Source organism: Epinephelus lanceolatus, chromosome 8 (genome assembly GCF_041903045.1).
Source record: "Epinephelus lanceolatus isolate andai-2023 chromosome 8, ASM4190304v1, whole genome shotgun sequence".
Lineage (NCBI taxonomy): Eukaryota > Metazoa > Chordata > Actinopteri > Perciformes > Serranidae > Epinephelus > Epinephelus lanceolatus.
In genome coordinates, this window is record NC_135741.1 from 23,040,807 (window position 1) to 23,053,739 (window position 12,933).

A 12,933-nucleotide genomic window follows, 5' to 3' on the forward strand; every position below is an offset into this window, starting at 1 on the left:
CATATTTTTTTGTGCTCTAGGAAGCATTTTTGATTTCTAAAATGACTGTTCTAATGCATTTTCTTTGGATAAGTGGATTATATTTGTTATCAAACAGCAGAAAATTTTACACTTGGAAATTTAGTTAAAGAATAGATGTGTTAAAGATAACCACAGATAAGCTCTGACATTAGGGTTATCTATAAATATGAAGAGATGAAAGATATTTCAGTCTAGTGTTTTTAAAAATGAGTTTGAGAAAATGAGGCTGAAGGAGAACAGATGATCATTTATATAGCTCTTGTAAATTTCTGTATGCATAAGGGTAAATTATTATATTTTGCAAAAAAAAAAAGAAAATTAGAAGGATGGTGTTTATTTAAAATATGTTTTGTATCTATAATGATCTGTAAATCAATGAAATTTATAAAAGGAAAACCAGACACAATGCCAGACACCAGCCTGAATAAGGAAAGATAGCTGAAAACGCTTGGTGAATGAAGCCTGGTGCAGTCGAGCAGAGTTATGTGATGTGTTTTCATTTTGACGGAGTTGAATTGATGCTCCCACTGCTCTGCACCTTGCTATGTGTGCATCCTCAAATTTACATATCATTTACGGTTTGTGTCAGGATCATGCTGAGGCTGAATCTATAGTTATACCAGGTACTCTATCAGGAAGTGTGTTTACATCCAGTGTTGGGAAGCAGTGAACCACATATTATTAAACTGGTAGTTTAACTACATATTGCAGGAGCTTGATGGTAGTTCAACTACACTCACATTTGCAGAGTAATTCAAGCAGTGAAATTCCCTTTTTGCCATTTTTTGTGTAGTTAACTACTGAAACTACAAACAATTTTGAGCTATCAAAGAAAATTAGTTTACTCTTGCTTATCTACTGTAATTGAAGCCCCTTTGACCACAATGGGTTGATTATTGCTATTTAATAACAAATTATCAGAGTGGTAGTCACATGCTATTTTAGGAGTTATCTGGCTACGCCTACTTAATCCTACTTGGTGCAACACCTCCTCCTGGACTCTAGTTTCTGAAGGCAGATGTCTGACTGATGTACATTGTATACAAAACTAAACATTAGAGGTGTGCCATATCATCTTGTTCACAGTAATACCAGTAAAATGTTTTAATATCACTTGAAAAATTCATATCATAATACTGGCAATATTTCTAGTCGTTGACATTGATGTCATTCTGTTACCCACAGCAACAACAAGCATGGCTGAAAGCAGAATTATTAGCAACTCTGTGGTGGGTACAAAAGGAGGAGCAGCTTCAGTAGTGTGGAATAAACTGTGGCGTCTTGAGTTTTATGAACAGCCCCGGACTTCTCAGACTCTTTTAGTGACTTACTGCTCAGAGGGAACTCATTCAGCGGCTCCTCTGGCAGCAGCACAGCGTCTCTCCCTCTCCTCTCTTGTCGAGCGCACACAAGTCTGTGTCGTTTTGTCATGAAACCTTGGTAATGTAAACCTATGTTCCGCCTGTGGCTCGACAAAAAACAACATACGTGTGATAGTTGTGGTATCATAACAGCCTGTCACAGGTGATGATTGGAGGAGAAATGGCAGAGCATAAAGGTCCAGGTGGGAAAAAACAACTCAATCATTTAGGACTTTACTAAAAGAAGGAAATCGCCTGTTGATTATATAGGCCTATATATAGATCCCAGGGTACATTTTTTTGTTTTGGGGAGCTGTTTAAATATATTAACTAATATTGTAAACAGAATCTGAATCTCATTCTGAGTTACTGTTGTTGTTTACAAACTAAAGAAATCATTTTAAGAGATGATATTTGTTTAGTTTTTACTGAATATGTGAAGCAAACTGTAAAACTATATCACTTATTTTGTTGCAAGTCTATGTTCTTAAATTAATAATATTTTTCTTTGCTAATTTGTCATATTTTCAAGAATATCATTATCGCAAAAATACCCTCAAATATCGAGATATTATTTTAGGGCCAAATCTCCCAACCCTACTGACATTCCTCACACTTTCTTATGAATAGTGTTTTTTTTTTTTGTTTTTTTTTTTTTGTTTTGTTCATGTATGAGCCACTGGGTACTTTTTGCAATGAACTCAATTAAGTGGCATGTTTTGCTAGCATATGATTTTTTTGTATTCAAACTACTTTTTCTGAAGTAGTTTTAGTTAACCAATCTAGATATCTTCCAGGTAGCTTTGCTGTAGTTCAACCTCTTCCTGTGTGAAGTAATTGGTTGCTTGCAAGGCTATGCTTTCAAAGAGGTTTCCCCAACACTGTTTGCATCTACCCAGTGTCCACCATTTGTGCATAAAGAAACCTGGTGGAAATGCTTCAAAATTTGCCAAATAAAAGTTGAAATATTGCGAAAAAGTTCCTAAGCTTTGCTGAGGCGGAAAAGTTTGTGTATCAATAAAAGCAAAATGCTACAGTGTGCAGTGGAAACAGACTTGGTGAATAAATCATGATGTATATGAAGCATGTGACTTAAACACCAGCTGAAGCTTCACCCAAGAGATGGAAAGTGTAACTTGAGAACAGAAATGCTATACGTCCCCCAGGTTTTCCACATCGTTTCCATTTGTTTGAGGTTTGACTTTTAATTACATCATCCCATCGCACCCTTTTCTCCTGCAATGGTTTCATGGCACCCAGCTGAGACCTGCTACCAACTGTTTATCTCGATGAGCCCAGCTCCTAATATTCCCATGACGGCAGTGGATGGAAATGCACATTAATTCACATTTTCTTTTGGCATTTCTCTAAAAATTTCTGTCAAATTTGGATGGAAAGTTGTTTTGGGAAAGCTTGGTGTCAAAATTCACAAATACGGGGTCTGGAAACACATCAAAGCACTGAACGAACACACACCCACAAACAACGAGTCACATCTTTGCCAAACTAAATATCTGCCACCTCCCCTTCTCTCTTCCCCCCAGCCTCCATTGTAGCCCAGAAGTGGTGGTGTCAGATGCAGCCGTGCATGGATGGCGAGGAGTGTAAGGTTCTCCCAGACCTCACAGGATGGAGCTGCAGCACAGGCAACAAAGTCAAGACCACAAAGGTTGGTATTCACCCAGTATCTCTCGATTTCCCTCTTTCTCTCTCATCCCTGTTACACATACATGCATGCACACACGGTCAGACCCACCACCGAGTGACCCACTTCCACCTCCGTCGTGTCCTCTCTCTTCCTCCTTTCTTTCATATTTATCATCATCCCCTGCTCTTTTCTCCTTTTCCCTCCATATCTCTCTTTTCTTACCCAATTTCTCTCTCTCTTTACTTTCTCCTCCCGCCCATCTTGGATCTAACATCAAACAGTCTCTGAAGAAAAACAAGGCCAACAGGAACAAGGCAAACACACACACACACACACACGGAGAGAGAGAGAGAGAGAGAACATCACAATTCCCTTCACTCCCACTTGCCCTGCTTCCCTGCGTCTGACTGGCATGCCATCTGACTCGATGCAAAAACAACTCACCACAGTGGATACACTAGAGTGGTAATTGTCCTCGGATAGTTTTTACGCTCCCGTTCGCCCATAATACAGTATGTGCGGTTTGTGAATGTGTGTGTCTTCCTTCCTGTATTCCCTCAATTTTCATGCACTGCCCATTTGTCTGTCTCTTCATGTGTGCCTGCAGGCATGAATGTACATTATATATCTTTCTGCCGAGCCCCCAGCCGTGGCACCTGTTGGGGTTCTCTTCAGTGACTCGACCTGAGCAGACTCTTAGCTGTCTGTCATAGGAGGGGATTTGTGTGAGACTCACCTCTTGTCACTGTATGCTTCTGTTTCTAACCTCCATCCTTCTCTCTGCCTTCTCATCTTCCATTATTCATGGCTGGGTGCAGACCTTTGTTTTCTGCCTAAATAATTGATTGAAGGCGTGGTCAGAGGAGGGAGAGTGCATCTCCTTGGGTAGAAGAGAGGGATAAGTAAAGCTTAAGACACACGTGGGCCCCCCTGTCTCTCTTTCCCACTCTCTCTGTCTCTAAAACACTCAGAGACTGTCTCCTATACACCTGGCTGATTAAGAATTCCTTCCCTACTTTTTCCACTGCTCACCTCTCACCTAGCAAAGTGGATCTCGCCCCCTCAAGTTACACTCTTCCCTTCTCAAAAGCCCTTCCTCTTACTCTCACCCTGAAATATTTTTCTGCTGCGCTGGCCTGAGTTTAAATGTGTGTTAGGCTGTTCATGAGTTCTACTGAACTTTCTAAATTCGCTGCTTGCATCACAGCGAGATAAAAAGACAAAGAGATGGAAATAGAAAACGACAGGGTGGTCTTGGAGTATGTAACCGGGCATAATTGAAGAGAGAGGCACACGGGGGTCGATCAGATATGAAGATGATATAATTTCTGAATATGTGAGTGCCATTTAGAAGTTGATTCATATATCTGATCGCATGCGTTTAGTTTTATCAACCCCAAAGAGCGCATTTATAATTTCCTGAACGAGTTCAAAGCGAACTGGTCTCAGCCGAGCATCATTTTATCATTGACTCTGTCGTAGTTTGAAAGTGCACAAATATTTGCTGTCTCTCGCATTCAGGTCTTTGATCAATGATCTGTGTGAGTCTGTGTGTGTGACTGTTGTGTGTGTGTACACTATGTGAGCGTGTTCGCTGATGTGTTTGCCTGATGATGAAAAGAGTGATTTTTTTCCTCCTCTGGTGTGGTACGTTGAGGTCAAGATGCGCAGGCCTCCAGATCAATAGCATCGAACGTTCTCTTATAGTCCCATTAAGACCCGCTCGTGAATTGAAATTGACGACGGAGTGAGAGAGAGCAAGGATGAGAGAGCGGCAGAAGGGAAGAAAGAGGCAGGGGGAGATGGATGAGAAAGAAAAAAATAACTAAGTGGAAAGTGGAGAGGAAAAGCTGAAGGCAGAGGTGATAGGTAGATAAAAGAATAAAGAAAACACTTGAAAACAAGAATATTGGAGCCGCTCAGCTGACACGGAGCTTATGCTTGTGTCTGGGTGCACAGAGCAGGCAAGAACACAAAAGAGGGTTTGGCACTCTCCATCCTTCCCTCCATCCATCCCTGGCTGGGAGCAGAGGAAAGGAGGAGAGGAGGAGGGCAGAGGGAGGAGAGAGGGAGGGGATGGAAGACAGCTCGATCAATGCCAAATAATATCATATGGATGAGCAGACAGACACGGCCGGGCTGCCAAGCCACTGAGCTGTCATACACTGCAAGGCAAGTGTGTATGCATTTGCGTAGATACACACACAGCTATATACACACATTAACAAACAAATGACAAGGTGTCAGCGGCGCACGTATGTTTCACTTCCTATATAAAAAAGCTTATATCAACACTAAACCGATGTGGCAGTCTCCAAGGAGCATCAACCTCTTCAGGCAACATAATATAAAAGCACTTTTCTCTTTGATAGAAACAACACGGAGTGAATCAAGACTGAAGCTGCTATGACCGGTCAATTAATCGATTAGTCAACCAAATGAAAATTAATTGCCAACTATTTTTAGTTTAGGGATTTTCCAAGCAAAAATGTTAAACATTTGCTGGTTCCAGCTTCTTAAATGTGAGAATTGCTGCTTGTCTTTGTCATTTATTATAGCAAATAATAATAAGCAAACATGATGCTGTAAAGCCATGTTCGGCATGAAGATGTTCTGTAGTGTCATTTAGCCACGTAAACACGTACATGCTTCAAAATTCAAGAGTGTTTTTTTTTTTAACTGACATACCTTATGTAACAGAGCAAAACTTTTGGGCTGAAAAATGAAACCAATGCGGAAGTGCCAGAAACTGCAGTTTCTCAAATGGCCACTTGAGGCTGGCTCAATCGTTTATACTATTCACCAGTTTACATTTTATTAAGGCTTTAAGTTCCACATAATACTGCATTGAATTTAAGATCTTACCCCTCACCTTTAAGGCCATCCACAACCTAGCCTCTCTGTACGTCTCCCAACTCTTGCACATCCACACCCTCACCCACACTCTCAGGTCTTCCTCTTTCACCCACCTCACTATCCTGCCAACCTGCTCAAATACCATGGGGTCTAGAGGCTTCAGCTGCTCTGCCCCTCGCTTCTGGATCTCCCTCCCACTGGACATCATAGCATGAACTCTTTCCGCTTTCAAATCCCATCTCAAAACTCACCTCTTTCAAACAGCCCGTTCAGTACGACTCCCATCCATCTAGCCACACACATCCACTATTTACATAGAATTTTATTCACTGTAAACTTCTTTTGCAGATTTTTTTTTTTTTTTCCGTTACTTTATTCCTTATCTCTCTGACTTTTTAATCAGCTGTTAATTTCTCTATCTTTGCCTGTAAGATGAACTTGAGTGTCGTGAAAGGCGCCTATAAATAAAATGTATTATCATTATAAGTAAGGGCAGAGCCGCATGGAGTGGCAGGCTGTCTGCGGGGTGTCACCAAGGTCCTTGAGCCAGATTCCAACAGCTCCACCCTCTCTTCCAAATATATTCACTTCTGGCTGCCAAAAATCAAGATGGCAACTGCCAAGATGCTTAACTTGGGGCTTTAAAACGGGTATCCACAAACCAATGAGTGATGTCATGGTGGCTATGTCTTTTATTTTTACAGTCCATGTGTTACCACAGACCTTATTTCAGGCATCTAACCAAACTCCCATTCAAAAACCCACTGACTTCAAGACAAGGTAACTGGAAGTGCAAAGATGCTAACTCATTCCCGGGTTTTAGGACTCATTCCTGCACCACTGTTTGCTGTAGGAGTGAAGGGGATATCTGCCTTGTGGCCACCTGACCATCACTAGTGTAGACAGATAAAGCTTGTGTAATAGGCAATAGAAAAAGTGGCACTCAGGGGCCTAAAAAGGCCCATAGAAGTGACACTTGAGCACTGCTTATGTCTAAATTGAGATCTAACTACCTAAATCCGCTTTCTAATTGGGCACAGAAACTGCCACCTACAGGCATATTTAAACAGGCAAGGGGATGAACACCTAAAGGGACTTTGAAGCACCTTAAAGCATAGCAGCCACAGAGATGCAGCAGTGCGCGTGTATAGTGAACTGGCATGACAACAAACGCCTGCAGACTCTTTGATCAGGCACAGGAGTAGATGCCTGAAGGCAATGGGATCGGGCTCAGGAAGGGTGGCCTGGAGCCATTGAGAGCAGATACAGTAGAACAGTTTCAGCTGCCAGCTTGGAGGAAATGCTCCTCTGAGCTCTCTCAGTGATGGCTGGCCTTCACACTTTGTTAGCTGGCACCTGGGTCGCACAAAAGACCAAGTCCCTCAAGAGGAAATGCGGGGGGGGGGGGGCGAGACAGCGTGTGCTGGGGCTAAACCACTGGGAAACACAATGAGAAAAAGAAGGCATGCAGGAAAACAGAAGAATAGTCTTGGGGAGTCTGGTCTATTACATGCCCAAGCACTGGCAGTTATACAGCAATTTGTGTCTGTTTGGTCGTTGGCTGGCTGAAAATGTCTCCTAATAGCCTGAAATACTGAAATAAACCAAAAGTGAGTGCATGAGCAAAGAAAATGGAAAGATGGATGGACGAGATAAAGAGACCATGTGATTAGAGCAGCCGTCTCGACAAACAGACGAAATGACATGGCAGTGGGCCAGGCGCCGAGAGTGAGGCATTGTGGGCCGATTGCCATAATTCAAGCTGTGTCTTGTTTAGTCTCTTGCCAGGAGAGACAGAGACCGTGCTAGCCTCGTTGTCGGTGCTCCACCAACAAGAATCACTTCCCATTATTTCCAAATAGCAGAGCGCGCAGCACGGCACTGCATCATTTCAAACCCTCAGTTGACATGTTCTGCCAGAATTGGCTTCGCGCTGTGTTCTGTGACCTTTTACTGTTTCAGGCTACATCCTAACTTTCTTCAGAGACTTTTTTCCAGTGACCCACTTTCTTTTCTCCTTTTTTCAGGTGACCCGATAGTCCTGCCCGTCTGAAGAAGAGCAGGAATGGCGGTGGAGTTACTTACACAGCACAATGGACCTATCAGTGGTGAGGGAATGCACTCAGATGGACTTCTATGAGGAACCAGTAATTGTTTCATTTTTTCTGAGGATATCCAAGATGTGGAGGCTGAGGAGACAGGACTCTAACACCGTCTTCCATCACCTTAAACACAACTGAGTGTCCTTGGTCCTTTACCGCAGAGGACTGCATCACCCACAATCCTTTACTGCTACTACAAACTACAAAAGAAAGTGAACTATGACCTAAACAGCACTTGATTAGACAACGAAAAAAACGACTTTCTTTACAGCAATCTGTATCCTTCATCTCTCTTCTATGGCTTAGTTGTGTTCTATACACATACTGGGGATAAAGGTGATCTGGATTTTAGACAGCTACCCTGCATTACGAACGTCACTACAAAAAAAAGTTGGAGGGAGGGGGGAATGGATCCCAGAACGGCTGTCTCATGTAGTCGGGAAGACACATTTAAATTTAACTGTGCCACACATGACACACTTGATGCTGTCAAAATGTTTCTCAGATCTGAAACGGAAACCTTTTCTTTTTTCAGATTTCACCTCCGTAAGAATATTTTACCTTGAATAGTTTGTGGCTTACCACATGCCATTTTTTAAAATGGGGAGACGGTTTGTCAGTCTTCTTCTTTCTTTTGTTTTTTGACAAAGGACAAAATCCTTTCAGGGGTGAGGTTAGACTAATACCAAGTAGATGTTATGGTATATTGAAACATGTAAACGTGTAAAAAAAAAAAAAAAAAAAAAAAAAAAAGTCCATGGAATCAACGGGGCTAAAAATACAATGACGCTCTAATGGTTTTAATATCTGTGTTTTTAAACGCCTGTTAACCGCTATTGAGTACATGTGTCAGTATTATATGAAATGAATAAAACCTTTCAAAAGAAAAGATAAATCTCTGTTTTCTTTCTGAAAGATTTGACCGAATTGAACGGTAGGGTCCAAAGAACTGTACTGTTTGACTATGGATGCCCGCAGCTGTAAGCATTATTGATAACATCAGTGTGAATTAATTTCCAAGGAACCTTAAAGCGACAGGAAACTAAAAATCATGAATTTGTAAGTACTGGTGTTATTGTGTTGGCTCCGAGAAATGTCATCAGTAACTGGTAATTGCTTTCCTGTTATTTTTCAAATTAAATCTTATCGTCTTTATTTCCTGCTTTGAACAAACAGCTCTGAGCACTGTCAGCGGTTATTGGAACAGACAGATAAAGCTCCGAGTATGGAATACTGTTCTTTTTTTTGCCGTTTGCTGACCTCTGTGGAGTCAACAGTGGAGGGTCTATTACAGGAGAGGCTGGAGTTTTCACCACAGAATTCCCAAGCAGGTGAGGAAGGAAATGGATATTTGTATGCAGCACATTTCAGCCAGGACCCAGAAAACAGACTGGGCTGGTAAAGAAGATTTAGTGCCGAATGTTGTGGCTCTATATTTGGCATTTTGTGGAGCTCGATCAACATGTGAGTTTTATAAAGATTGATTTTGAGTTGGTAATAATACTACATTTATTAACAACACACATTGTAGTGTTACAGCTGAAGCTTTGGGCTGAAATGTTGATGTTAAACAGCTGTTGGCATCGCCCAAAGTCATGTTTTACTTGCCCATATACAATTTACTTATTAGCAGTTACCAAATAACAACAAAGACCAAAGTTAGTTATCATGAAAAACAACCCTGTTCTATTCACCTTGCTGTCAGACTTGTGGCAAAATGTGCAATATAAGCTTGGAGATTCGCCCATATCCTCCACAGCCACCCAACTAAACTTTTGTTTCCAGCATAACTGAAAAGCCCAGTCAGTACTGCGCATGTGCAACTCTTAACAGGATGAGAGGAAAGCAAGATAGTTACTGCTTAACTACTTCTCTCGTCAGCTCCAGAAAATATGAGTTTAATCGTTTTTTACCATTCGCCTGATCAGGCAAGAGAGGTGCTGGACTTACTATCCTGATGTGGCAGTTTACAAGGCCTGCATCTCTAATAGTCGACCAAAGGGTAGTCGACCAGAAAGGTCAGTAGTCAACAAGATTTCATTGGTCGCTTAGGAAAAAAAGGGGTGAAACTCTATTAGGAGCTGCGCCTTGTCAAAATAAATCAAAACCTTAATTTGAAAGGACAGACACAGGAAGAGACCACGCTCAGCCGCCATGAGGAGTCATGTTACAAACCAATCACAGCCGACAGATATCTTTCCCTTCTTCTGTAAATATTAAGTTTGTGATCAATAAGGAAAAGTTGATCATGTTGGTGCAGGGCTACACAGAGCTTTACATCTGTCCCACAGACGATAGGCCTATACACTTATAAACAACACCTGGAAGAAGATCAGCTCTGCAATCAGGATTTCAGGTACATAGGTGATACCTTGCGAACCTCAGATGCAACGTGCCGCCGTGCTCTTGAAAGCTGGCACAGTAAAGGCACAAGAGTAACGCTATTAAAGACACGGCATGTGTATGGCCCCTAATTTCCAGGACTGGTACCTGCGGTTATTCCACAGGCTAGTTAATAACATGTTGGACAGGAAATCCAAAGTGTGGGATCATTTTGAGAAGGTGAAGGACGAACCCAAGGTGATATGCAAACTCATCTTCATTGGTCGACTACAAACATGATGTATCATCTGAAACATGGAAATAGCTACATTAGGCTGACCAAATGTCCTCTTTTGCCCAGACATGTGCACTTTTGACGTCCTGTCCGGGGCGTCCGGGTGGTGTTTATAAATTGATGACAATGTCTGGTTTTCCTTGTGTGTGTGTGTTAGAGTGCGGCACAGGCCGCATATTTCTGTCCGAACCCGACAGTCATTCTGTTTTGTTATGTCCGAAACCGAACCGAGCCCGACATTATTTAATGACTAAAGCACTGAGTTTGTGTCACACAGTTGTTACAGGCTATTTAACAGGCCAGGCGTGCGCCGTGGGTGCTCCGCGGAGAGGGAGACCTCCGTGTTTGAGACGGGAGCGCGCGGCGGGAGGTCCGAGGCTTCCAGCGAGGGGAGAGATAGAAACAAACAGCCAATGTGTATGTGTTCTGTTCAGGTGTTGTCACGTAAATAACAGTCCCCAAGCAATAAACATGACAGACAATAGGATTTTATTTATGTTTACACTACATTTTCACTGAAAGCTGACCGAATCCGACCCGAGCCTGAATACAATTTATGCATTTTTGACAGAACCCGGCCTGACCCGTCGGGACCCTCTAGTGTGTGAATGTGTCCCCTATCTATAGGGGGCCCATCTGAATTTCTGTCTTTGAGAGATATTATTTTGTAATATAACTGAATATTATATCCATACATATAAACTTTAAATATATCAAAATTATAAGGCATCTTTAAGTAAACTGCGAGTATCATTTAAGGAGGCTATCTCGTGGCTGGGCCGAGTGTCCTCTTTTTTGGAAATCAAAATATGGTCACCCTAAGCTACATGCCCATTAGCCACTTAGCACAATCATTACTGCTTTGCCGACAGCGTCATTAACAGGCGGCTCGCTCAGTGTGTGACGTGCACTTGTAGATAAAATATAGGCCTATATTAATGAAGGTTCATTAGTACGGTTTTGTATTTCTCTGTTATGTAGCACAGTGTTAACAATGTCACTGATACTATTCTCTTTCACACCTTCAACTCAAACCATTGTGTTGGCCCGCCCAAAATATATAATTTAATGATTAAATTAATATTGTCAACATGTGGGCGACTAGTCGACTTATGGCCCTAAATGACTGTTTGTCGACGAGGAAAATTCTTAGTCGGGGTCAGCCCTACATTTTAGTTGCTCCAGGCAATCAGGTAGTCGTTTCTGTTGAGCTCTTCATAAGCTGATCTGATTGGGTAAAGCAGAGTCCTTCCACTATAGAAGTCCAAATCTTGGTCACAATCCTGTAATAAACAAATTTTAGGGAATCTGACATCATGCCAGCCGTAACTGATATTATGTCAGCCTTAAAAATCCAGCATTGCTGAGTTTCTCATCTAAAGGTTGAGGAAAAAAAGACCATGCTTCTTGTAGCTTTAAAAGGGGAATAAGACTCTGCACCTTGGTCACATTACATCAAATAAATATGCTTCCTTGTCAGAGCACATCTCCTCACGTCAACTTCAACTGGGCCGAGTAGCCGTGCACTGAAACCTGATGCCAATGCTGAGATCGTACCAGCTCTCAGTCACTGACAACAGTACAATGGATCAACATCAGATGATCACAGGAACATGACTAGTGCCTACCCTGCAGTACTGAGTCAAATACACTATGTACTGTACCTCCAATCAGGTTATGTGTACATATGGTATATTTATCCTGACCACATTTGCCAGTTTCCTCTCCCTACTGTCTGTAAGACATCAAGTTTGACAAGCAAATGAGAATTTCTACTCAGTCACAACCCAGGAGAGACAAGCACTGTCATTAAGTGTTACAGTAAGACGAGGTTTATGCGGGTTTAAATATAGAAGCATTCAAAGACGGTACAGTATGATGTGGAAAAGCTGAATCAAAACAGCAGGGCGTAGTGTACTGTAAGCATCTAACTGCCAGTGATAGATGTTGATGCTGAGTGGCAGGATGCCTCTGTTGTAAACCCGATGACGAAGGAGATGAAACAAGAGGGCTCAGTCTGAGAAAGTTGCAAACAAAATGTTGGGTTTGAAGCTGCGGACGTCTATCTCTTCTCTCCATGACACATACTATCTGTGTTGTGTTGCATTAAAGCTGCCTTTCTCTAAAACGCTTTTCTGATTTGGCTAATCTCCCAGTGGATCCTCTCAGGGGCTGCGGCCTTCCACTGAGCCTGAGTCAGTCCATGTGTGTTTGTGTTTGTGTGTGTGTGTGTGTGTGTCTCATGGCCTGGGCTCTCTCTGAGCCTCAACGCGTCGTTAGTGCATGTCATTAAAAGATTACAGAGAATAAACCCACATACAGATTCTC

The 12,933-nt window shown here is 42.1% G+C and overlaps 1 protein-coding gene across 1 annotated transcript in view; it reads left to right on the forward strand.

Annotated features, from left to right (window-relative positions):
* LOC117257910 (chemokine-like protein TAFA-2) overlaps window positions 1-8,877 on the forward strand; it is a 127,590-nt gene extending 118,713 nt beyond the window's left edge. Inside the window, exons 4-5 of the mRNA XM_033628324.2 lie at window positions 2,927-3,051; window positions 7,914-8,877. Of these exons, the coding sequence (XP_033484215.1) occupies window positions 2,927-3,051; window positions 7,914-7,925 (137 nt within the window). The 3' untranslated portion in view covers window positions 7,926-8,877. The remainder of the gene's footprint in view (window positions 1-2,926; window positions 3,052-7,913) is intronic.
* The last annotated feature ends 4,056 nt before the right edge of the window (window positions 8,878-12,933 follow it).